Genomic DNA, 12,218 nt, shown 5'->3' on the forward strand with positions numbered 1-12,218 from the left:
GGTGTGTATTGTTTAAAAAAGTTTAAAAAAAAGAAAAAAAAATAAGCTACTAATTAGTCCTATGTGGCTTTCAGTTATACTTGTATACTACTGAATGAGTACTTTGCTCATTAATAATTATTATCGTTATCTGTCTTTGGTATTATTTTACTAATATATACATAACCACGGAATAATTAAACGAGTTTTAATTACAGTTACTTAGAAGCATCTCTAAAGATTATTTTGCGAAAAAATCAGATAATAAAGTTTGAAATAATTATTAATTTATCGTCTGTCGTGTAATTTGTCTTTAGATAATTTATTAAAAAGCTAAACATTGATGTTTAACGTTAATGTAATATATAAACAATGTGTACGTAGTGTGTAGAGAAAATAATAATAAAAAGAGGGGGGTATGTAGTATGTATGATTAGATGTGATGCGCCCGCGCAAAACCCCTTGATGCGCTGATGCGCGGCAAGTCCATCGACAACGCGCCGCGAAATTGCGAGTGTAGGTGGTTCGCGAAGGGCAGGGAGGGAAGAGGGAAAACTGGAACTAGAGAATGGGGGATGATGTGCCGCGCGCGCTCAAACACATACGCTTCTACGGGAGAGCGAGTGAAACAGATCGGTTTAATAGAATGAGACAGAATGAAACATGGTTTGGTAAAGTATCTCAACGCTCGATGGCGTACCAGTGCGAATCGTGATTCTGTTGAGCTCGCACTGACTCCAGATAAATATACATATACATATACAAATGCATATTAATTTATGTATATATACAACAGATACTCTATTTCAATTGTGAATATATTATCCGTTAAATTATTTCATTTTCGCTAAAAATTTATTTTTCTCTTAATTTTTTTTTTTTTAAATCACATTGTACATTGTGATACTTTTCGCGGGCAACTGTTTTGCTTTGTCAATCAATCACTCGATAAATTTAATAATAATAATTAGTTTACTGTGTCTGTTCAGTGTGACAGTGTGGGTGTCAATGTGAGTGGATTTAAATAATTATAAAAATAGAAAACATTGTAGGTAATAAGGAAAAATCGGTAGTTCTGTGACGGTCAAACGAGTACTCAGCTGGAAAACATTATATTAGCAATTCTTGGCCGCGCAATCGCTTGGAACCGGTTCGACAACCAATATTCTTTTTTTATTTTCATATATATATATTTATATTTTATACTAGCTGGGTTAGTGATCTTATTTTTATGTCTGTTCTCGTGTGTAAATTTTTCAGTTATATAAAATTCTTTGGATCCTTTCACACTCGAGTGAGCTTGTGCATCTGTTTGGATCGTCCCTTGTACGACTCTAAATAATAATAAGACTAGGAGAAAAGTTATAAAACGAATAACAAGAGGATACAAAAATTGAAAAAAAAAAAAAAAAAAAAAAACGAAGAGAGGAAGAAAAAGAAATTTATAAATAATTGCTGGATAGAAATGTTTTATTGTTAGACTTTTAGTTTTTATTATCAACGTATTTAGTTTTTAATTGTTAAGTTTTACTCCCTGTTCATTGTTATTCAAAAGCTTTTTTATTATTTTATATCTATTGTGATATTTATTTTTATTTTTTATCTGTGATTTTCAACATTGTTAATTACTGATTATTATAATCGAAGAATATTAGAGATAAGTTTAATTCTCTTTATTAGTCGGGGTGAATTCTAGTGAACAAGTCGTTATTAAGTTTAGCAGAAGTAGTGAATCGAATTGTTGGAACTTTGAATCAAATCCTTTGAGGTCGTCGCTAAAAGTTTTTGTAATAGAGAAAAAGGAAAAAAAAAAAAGTAAGGAACAGGAACGTAAAAGCCAAACGATTTCCTCCACTTAAATTCCATTATTCCTGCAGGTAATATAAAAAATAAATGAACAGCTACTGAAATATTCAATCAGTCGTTAAAAATTAACAATCGTCGATGCATTATTAAAAAGATTAATGGAACAGATTCGGACATCCGTGTACGAACACATTAAAGTTTAATATTTTTAAAGGTATAGTCATTTAAATAGATCAGAAGATAACGATAAATGATTAATGATAAATGATAAATATCTGCGTGATATAGTTGGTAAAATAAAATATTAATTACTCTGAAAAATAATAATAACAACACAAATGGTTAATGGGTTTCAGAGAAATGTTAGAGTCTGAAAGGATTTAAATATTTGAAGGAAAGACTGAAGACAATGGGAGCTGCTAGTTTAAAAGATCAAAAGTTTACGAGAGACTGTTTGGATGGGTATGGTGATACGTGGCACTACTAAATGCGATCTGGCGAAAATTCCCTCCTATCCTGACAAAGCTGTACGTAAATGTATATACATACATATATACATATAAATTCATCAAATCAGCGGTAATCGAGTTAGATCACGGCAGCCATTGTGGTCCTAGAGGTAGAGAGTACGGCCGGAAAGTCGACTAAAACTTTGCCAACATGAATGTGTGTCGGCAGGATTGGATTATCTACGCTTGTCTTATTTGGTTTCTCATTGAAACTGGAGCAGCCGGTCGTGTCTTTGGTGAGTCTTTTTTTTATTTTTTAATTTACATTTTTTAGTTTTTTACACAGCAATATCTTTTTTATTGACACTCCAATTTATTTGCCAGTTTACAAATTACACAAAATTTTAATTTCACATCAAAGATCTCGTATTTTGCAATTTATTGCGTCATTACCGAGCTCGTTTATCAACGCCGTGAAACAATTCTCTGGAAATGAAAAAACTGGTACTTTTTCTCAAAAAATATTCAACGACATTTACATTTCCATTGATATTTAATTTAATATCATTATAAAACTAAAAATACGTCACATTATAATTAAAATGTTTTTTGCTAGACAACTTCTTTCGTATAAATGAGTCGGTTTTTATAAAACCTGAGCATATTCCAGTAGCTTATTATATTTAATGCTATAAATTCTAAATTTTTTTTCTATTTTATAATATACTTGAAAAAATTATAGAAAGAAAATGCAGCGGACGAAAAGAAAGGAACAAAAAAAAAAGATTAAATTAATTTTTTCATCATTCCATTCTTTTCTTATATCGTATTCTTTTTATATACAAAAGACGGAATTTTTTTTTTTCATTCTTTTCTTTTATTAATTTGCTACACCGGTAGTTGAAAATTTTTTTTAATTTTCATAATTAGCAATTATGATATTTTCTATTCGAAATGGTACTTACATATATATAAATAAAGTATTATTGTTAAATGGATGATGTAAATTTACGTTAATATTGTTTATCATTCTTTACCAAACGTTACATTCATTTTAATTAAAGTACCATGTATTACGTTTGCTTTGAATAATACTAATAATAATTTTCGTAAGGTAAATTCAGATACACAAATTTGTAAAATATATATGTATGTACATTTATACCTAGTTGGGAATGGTGCGTGCTTTGTGTTGATAAGCCATATAGAGGTAAATGGTAATCGCAACTCTGGTTTTGGTATTGTTCATCATAAATCTCGTAATAGACGTGATTAGCGAAAGTACAATATGGTATACAGTTAACATTTGCTGAATAATGTAACCAATTCTCTTTGAAGATTATTTTATGTTCAAAAACACCATTATTATATTAGATAAAATTCCTTTTGTTTTTTCAATTTTCAATCCGTATCTTAACGCACAAATTTAATTTTCCGTCTCTAAAATCAAGCAGGAATGTTAAATAAATTATAAATCACTTTTGTTTTTTTCCAAGTAATCAATATCAGCTCGTTGATGCGGAAATTATTAGTTTAGCCTTACAAAATCAAAGTTTTAAAAAACCATACGAGGATCAAGTTTATTATTGGTTATGAAAATTAAGAGCAATTTTCGATTAAATAAATAAGTTGGTGGATTTAAAATGTTGGGATGTTTATTAAAAAAGTTACCTATGAAAGGGTTCGATTGAGGCTTTGATGCAATTCAATAGAAACAGAAGGTAGTAATCAGGAAGTAAGGATGAGCTCAATGCCTCCGGCGAATAAGATCAGACAAGTTATATAAAGGCGAGAGCCGGGAGAGAATCCGGCAAGATTGGAACGTCCTGTGTCAGTCAAAGTGAATTTTGTAATGATTAGACAGAGACAAAGTTATATATTGTTGGTGAGCAGGGCGATCAATGGTGGTGTAATTACAAAACTATTTTGTACCTTTATCTACATCTCACCAAAATTATTATTTTATTCATTTATTCATTTGACACCTATACGACTTTGTTTCACGGAATTGTTATTTAAATTCCACTCATTCGTTCGTAAATTCCATATTTTTTCTCAACTGAATTATTATTAACAAAATTATAATTATTTTTAAAAACTACCGTGATTGATCTATAAATAACTCGGTACGGTAAAAACAATTTAGGGGAAAAAAAAGTTTAAGTAGTGAGTAGTACTCTATATCCATATTGTGTATGACATTCAACTAAATTGAGAACAGTTACTATTGACAGCCATTTTATGCAATAATGACCTGTCCAATTCAAGAGTCGTTCCAATCAAATAAATAGGGGAGAGAGAGAAAGAGGGAAAAATTTTTTATGCCTGCAATTACATTTTCTTTATTTTATTTTTCATTATTTTTTTTTCTTTTTTTTTTCCCAACTATTCAGTATTCAGCCACCGATACGGTTTAACCGACATAGCATTCTGGTCTGGTGAATTACATTCACAAAAAGCAAAGTTACCACAAATGTCAATTTTTATTTCATTTTCGTTTTTGTTTTTCTTTTTTCAAACCCAATATTCATTTTGATTGATTGTTAGCTGAAAGCTATCTCGTTTAATGTTTGTATTTGTCGACAATATATATAAAATTTTTTTCTTTTTTTTTTTGCTATATATTTTTATTTACATCCGCCGACCCAAAATTGTTTAAACAGTAAATTATTTTCCTGTATTATGTAAATAAGACATAATAATAATAATAATAATAATAATAATAATAATAATAATAATAATAATAATAATAATAATAATAATAATAATAATAATAATAATAATAATAATAATAATAATAATAATAATAATAATAATAATAATAATAATAATAATAATAATAATAATAATAATAATAATAATAATAATAATAATAATAATAATAATAATAATAATAATAATAATAATAATAATAATAATAATAATAATAATAATAATAACAATAATGTTAATTTTGGTAGAGGGAAGAGTGAAGTAAAGTAAACAAAACGTTTGTTGGATGAGTGGACGGCACGGTGGGCTGGTTAGGGTATAAAAAGTAAAGGAACCATAGTAAAGTCTCATAATTGCATTAGATTCAGGAGAATGAACAACGCAGAGGCAAGTGCATCGTGCACCGTTTCCTAACACGGATCATGGATACGGTTCGGTTGATCGTCTATGCCAACAGCGATGCCTCGTCAACATTGCATAGTTACAGCTCCGTAAAGTGTGCACGAGTAAGCACCGAGCCGAGAAAACATACATATACATGTACACAGCAACATAGTACTCGCTGAAAAGTTGGTGTCTAGTCACTGAGAGGGATGCTTTTCGGAAAAATAAAAAATAAAAATAAAAAAAAAGGACAAAGGGTGATTCACCTCTTTTACTTCTATCCACTCACTGTCCTATCTTCGGAAACATTTTTCAAACTATAAATTTACACGCTGCTTCAACACAGTGTTCCCTTGCGCGTACTAAACACTCTTACCTATTACTATCTCCAGAAAATTCTGTTTCATGGGAGTTTCTGGGTGCCCATTTAAATAAATCAGTAGAAAAGGATCAATTATTTATAGGATCTTTTTTACTATTTTTTCATGAGTTTTCATTATTTTTCTTCGTTTCATACGTATCGAAATACCCAAGGCTATCGTGTTTCTCCTGACAACGTGAAACTGATTCAGAGCGACTCGAAACTCAGGTACGTTTCAATAGCAATCATGTGGTATTCAATTATTCTTTTATTATCTTTGTACTCGATTTCTTTTATCATAGAATTTTATCAAGTATTGTAACTAATATTGGAATTTTTTACAAAAATTCAACGTAAAAAATTTTGTAATTTTTTTGCTCTAGTACTTGATAAAATTCTGACAAAAATGAATTATTTTACAAAAATAAATTCATTATTGAATAACATATGATTGATGCTTATGATTAATTATAAAGTAAAGTTAGTACGGTATTTAAATGTCTCGTAGATACTTAGTTATTTTATGATTATTAATGTTTATTGTATTGACTTGACAACTCGAATCCCTTGCGTACATGTGACTTTTCCCAAGGATAAAAATTTTTATTCCAAATTCTCACCCTTACTGTTTTAAAACAAACAAAATTATTCGTTTGCCGTTCTATTTATTTTATGATTAATGAGAGACATTATACATATCTTTGTGCTTGATATCACAATAGATATATCACGACAGATAATATTTAAATGAAATGAGATTTTGAGTATAGTAATTAAAAGCAAGACTTTAGAGTTTAGAGGTAGAAGCAGCCGAACGATACAATTTTTCCTGACGGGTTTTTCATTCGATTAGAAACATCAGACAAGGGCATGCGGTTTTACCCGATTTCGTGCTCATGTTCTTTTATCACGTAACTGACGTTCAATCACAATTTTAATAACTTCTGTTGTCACTGTCGTTATTTTATATGATTTTTTTTCGTCAAAGTAAAATGTTTTCACAAAAAGAAGGGAAAAAAATATAAAAAAATTAATTTAATTTCGTTCAAGTTTATTTTATAAAAAACTTTTTATATTTACAAAAGCCGTAAGAGGATGAAGGGAAAAAAATCGCTCCCGAATTTTTAGTTCACTAGTTCGAAAAAAATTGATTGAATTTAATATCTACCATTTTTATTATTTATCGTAAATGCGTAAACAAGCATGTCGCGTGAAACCAATGTGTCAATAAATAATACGTCAAGATATTTATAAATTTAAATAAATATATTTCAACCGTAATATAATGCAATGTGTAAAAACTAATTCTCTAAGTATTAAATGAAGCTTATCATTGTCTTTACCAAGATTAAATTTTTTCTTATATTTTTTTGTTGGTATATTTATTGGCTTGGAATTTTTTGAGACCATTTATTGTTGAGCATCAATCGAGCGAGAGTCCAACGAGCCATTGCCAATGAATTTCGGTCTCCAATTCGTTAGTTCCAATCCTTTTGCTGTTTCAACTATTATTATCATTGTTATTATTATTATTAATATTATTGTTATTACTATCACTAAGAGGAAGGTATCTGGTGTAGTTAGGTTCGTACAGGAGGAGTATGTTAGTAGAAAAGCGTACCAGCAAGTCGTAGACCAGCATAAATGTCTCGAACGGAGTTTGTTCCTCCTTTACTAGCTTACACGTAACTATTTCTAGATCCCGGTCGGCGTCTTTATCCTGATCCTCATCCTCGTAGTCGTAGTCGTCGGTGGAAGCTGTCGCTTCGATAAATCAAGTGACACCTGGAAGTTTGCGACGCTCCAACGACGACCGACGTCGGCACGTACGCTCTATTCGTATTCTCCTTCCTTCTTTCTTACTTTTACTACACCATCTTTATTTTCTTTATTTTTTTCCATTCATTTCTCTGAGGAGTTTGTACACTTTCCTGGTCTTCACTACCACTTAAAACTCTACAAGAATATGCTCTCCCTCTTTATATTATATTAATATTCTCAAAGACAAACTTCCTTTATAGATTTTAAAATACTGCTAAGCCCCTCCCCCATATATTCTTCTTATCCTCCTCATTTTACCAAAGTATTTACCTTTAAATGCCAATAAAACGTTATTCTATTATTATTAATAATAATTGAATAAATGAGGGCGAAAAAAAAACAACTTGGATAAAAATATATATATATATATATATATATATATATATATATATATATATATATATATATATATATATATATATACTGTGGTATTAGCGATCGATCGATTTGAGTAGTACAGTTCTATAGATAGACAGCCAACAAGACATTATTACACTCTTGGATAGTGTAACTGTAACCGTTCGGTTAGAAAAACTAAACAAACAAGCAAACAAAATAAAATGTTGGGTGGATTTTTTGTAGTTGCTATTTTTCAAGAGTCCCCTCGTTCGTATTTTCTTTTTTATTTTCCTGCCAACAGCTGACTCTCTGCCGTTCATTACATCTATTTTTCTAGTGGACTCTCGGTAAAGTGGGTCTCTCTAAAAAATAAGACAAAAAATAAATAAAATGTGGGTGAGAGTGGTAGTTTTTTGATTTTAGGAACATAATACCTAATCTAAATCTCTAAATTTATTATTATTATTATTATTATTATTATTATTATTATTATTATTATTATTATTAGTAGTATCATCACTGTTATTATGTATATAGAGAGGAAAGAGAGAATATAGAATGATCCTGTAGAGTTGGATGTATGGTGGTTCTTGGTCCCTTGCTGGTGAAGACCACTCCTAACTCCCTACTCGATAACACGATCGCGCGACCGTGAAACGAGCTACTCTCTTAGGAAACAGACCGGGAAACGGGATTAGGCAAAAGGACGTGGTGCTAAATTGACTTACTCGCTAGATCTCTATTCTACTGTACTATTATACTACTATACCACTATTTGAATATTCTCTGCCGAGAGATTCAACTCTAAATTATTTCTCTCCATAGTTTACAATAAATTTACACACCACTTTCATTATTTTTACTCATATTTTTACTCCAAGCTCAGAGTTATTGATTAGTTTCAATAAAATAACATCGATTTAATTTGTAAAGAGATATCTCATTAATACTCGGATGGGGTAGGGTACCTCCTAAAATCAAGTGAAGGCTTGTGCCAGGAAAATGAAACTAATGCCTATCGTATACCACCAACCACTGTCCTTTTTTTTTATTATTTTAGTCCTTTTTTTTTATTTTTTTTTTTCTTCATCTTAGCCAATTTTTCTTCGGGTTTTTTTTAACTCTACAGTACCATCTTTTCTTTTTCTAATACTCTTTTTACCTCCACTTCCAGAGAATCCTATAAGTCTTGCCGAGAGAGTCTATTACCGAAGGATCACTCCCTGTAATTTCAAAACTCACCGAGACGAGACTTTATCCTCTACTGTCGGTAGTTTCTGCGCGTGCTTCTGTGCGCACTCTTTCTCAACAACTGCGTTCTTGTTATATTCAACAGCTTTTTTAACTTTTTTATTCACTTTCATAACTAAAGCCTTAAAAAGCTTCAGTCTTTTTCTTACTTGTTTAACTTTTCTTTAATTTTACTATTCTAAATTATGTATATATCTATATATATACATATATATAGATACTTGTACATGTACAAGTGAATTAATAACTTTAATTTTTCATTACTATTTAACAACTTGATAAATAAAAGTTTACTTTCTGAGAATAATTAAAATTTATACACCGAGTTTAATGTTTTATGTTTTATCGGGAATATTGTTAGTAAAATAAAATGGACGTGATAGGAGTTAAGTAATCTTTTTGGTTATTTATCTTTGCGTGATTACCCTTATATATGTTATGTACCTACCTATATATTTTATATGTGTTGTAGAGGTGGTAAACCACGCGCCTTACCGGGTAACGGGGTGGCAGGTAGCAGGTGGTAGGTGGTAGCTACTCAGTTTAGGAAACTACTAGTCTTTATGGCGAGAACTCTGCGTGTATCGTAAATATAAACAACTAGTGCCAGTAGTTTAACTCTTAACGTACTTTTAACACGAAAGGGCTTGTGAATGCTCAACGCTATACCGTATACAATATGTATACATCACCTACGACTAGTTTTCTAAGTCTTAATTTCTTTAATAAAAATCTAAACTCTCTACCAACAGTTGAATTATTTTATTTTATTAAAATTTTCAATTTTTTAAATTAAAATTATTTCATATTTTAATTATTTTAATATCTTTATGATTTATTAATTGAAGTTGATATTATTGATATGCATTGGAATGATTGATAAAAATTAATCCTCTTAAAATATAAAAATAATATTGGTAAAAATAAAATTAAAAAATACGTATGTATGATAAAAAAAAAAAAAAGTACATATTACCCGCCTATATAAAGACTAAAAGTAATTAATAATAAATTGACGGGTTTTATAATGTATATTTTATCTGGTAGAATTTCATCAAATGGAGCCGTGTATAGATAACAAAAGGATTAAAAAGTTGAAAAAGTATTAAACGAATAAAAATAAAAAAAATGTAAATTAAAAATAGGGAAAAGAAAATGATTACACGGGGATTCGAGGCAAAGTAAAGCACCAGTAGCACTGAAAGAGAATAGAAAAGGGGTGCGAGGAAACAAAGAAGCGGGTTGGGTATCACTTTGCGGCGAAAAATGGATAAAAAAGTGGCTCGGGTAGGTCGGTACGTCGCCCAACTATCGGGCTTGATTTACGGTCCCCGTTCACTCGCCGGATTATCCAACATTGCGAAAGTAACACGATATACGCAGTGGGTGTTCTTTCATACTCGTTTCTCGGGCCTGTCCTGTTCTGAGATATGTACACATACTAAAAAATAACCTTTGTTTTCGTCCTGACGTACCTAATCCATCTACTCCATCTAATACCCTTTACCGCACGGAAAACAAACGTATTTGCTAAATTTTAAATCAACAAGATTGCTCCATTATTTTTTTGCTACTGAATTTACAACTGCTATTTACCACAATTATTCCTATCAACGTAATGAAACTCGTAAATAATCGCCTGTCATCATTCGCACCGTCACAACTATATGTGTGTAAAGGTATCTCTATTGAGTGAATCATAAACTTTAATGCTCGCGATCTATTAAATTGTATTATAACTCGTTCGATTGTGTTTAAGTGCTAAAAAATGAATCTACAGACCTGTAATATAGATGTATGTAACTGATGAAACGACAGCCCATCCCACTGAATCTACTCTACCCTCCTATCATTTTTTCTCCCTCTTGATATTTTTATTTTTATATTTTTTTTTTTTTATCTCTAGCTGTTTTACATTCATTTTAACAGCAAATCATCTGCCATGAGTAGATTATTAGATAAGTCATTTTTGCTACTATTATTATTGTTATTATTATAGTGAGTATATTATATTATATTTTATGGATTTATTGTTGAAATATGATTGACTTTTAAATTAGATATAGCATATGTACGTAAGCATATAGTAAAATTTTACGTATTCAAGATCTTGTGCGTCTACTTCATCACCAACTTTCATAAGAGTATTTGAAATGTACTATATATCTTCATTTCTCATCTTATTTGCTCCTGAGAGAAATCACTACGTGCTTATTCGAGCGTTCATTGTTTGCGAGAAAATCAACTTCTTTGCCCGAATAGTATTAACTTTTCGATTTTTTTTTTTTTTTTTATTTCTTAATGTTTGTCTTAAATTTATATTCCCAAGATAGTTTTACCAAAATTATTTGCTTCTAAAATGTTTTATCCCAGTCAACAAACCGCTAATTTACTTGCTTTAGCTTATTAAATTTATATGTACAAATACATTTAATCCACTTGATTATTAATAACTATTGAGATGTTTTTGTTGGTGGTTTTCTTTGGGTAACTTTTTAAGTACACTCGCATTGGTGGTGTACCAAAAAGAGTAACAGATAAAAATAATAAAAGAAAAAAAAAATGTAATAGACGCTCAATTCTCCGATTTAAAGAGTTTCGAGAACATACACAGATATAGTATACAGATGTATAGAGGATAGTAGTAGCAAGAGCGTGGGCCAAACGAAACCGGAGATTCGTCGATGCGAAACGAATGATTCGAGTGGGTCCATTGGACTACTATACTAGTTCCACAATGTTGCGTTGGTGAATTGACTTGTCTTTTTTAACATTACTTTTTTTTTCTCGTTCTCCGACTATCACGAAGTATCCACTTTACGGAACAATGGATTGACTCAATAGGCACGTGTCGATAGCAGGGGGAAATCATGAATGTTTTTGACATCCATAATGACAATAGAGAAGCTCATCATTTTGCTTAACTTATATATAAATACCAACTCCTTTTGCTGTATTTTATTCATTTTTATTTTCTTTCTATAATACGTCTATTACTAAAATATTAAACGGTAATGATTTAATTCATTTTCGAGGTCTTAGGTGGTTAAATCTGCCCCAGCGGTTGAATATTCATGGTATAATAATAATTTATATTAACCGAGTAAAGAGTTTAA

At 30.3% G+C, this 12,218-nt stretch overlaps 1 protein-coding gene across 2 annotated transcripts in view; it reads left to right on the forward strand.

Annotated features, from left to right (window-relative positions):
• Positions 1-1,655: 1,655 nt before the first annotated feature.
• LOC141530028 (putative receptor-type tyrosine-protein phosphatase mosPTP-1) overlaps positions 1,656-12,218 on the forward strand; it is a 99,177-nt gene continuing 88,614 nt past the window's right edge. Inside the window, exon 1 of one of the 2 annotated variants that reach the window (XM_074246870.1) lies at positions 1,656-2,530. In XM_074246870.1, the coding sequence (XP_074102971.1) occupies positions 2,446-2,530 (85 nt within the window). In that variant the 5' untranslated portion in view covers positions 1,656-2,445. The remainder of the gene's footprint in view (positions 2,531-12,218) is intronic. The other variant, XM_074246879.1, reaches the window with a different exon arrangement.

The sequence above is a fragment of the Cotesia typhae genome, unplaced genomic scaffold (genome assembly GCF_013202065.1).
Source record: "Cotesia typhae breed Kobodo isofemale line unplaced genomic scaffold, CoteBio_Ctyphae contig_119, whole genome shotgun sequence".
In the NCBI taxonomy this organism is placed as follows: Eukaryota; Metazoa; Arthropoda; class Insecta; order Hymenoptera; family Braconidae; genus Cotesia; species Cotesia typhae.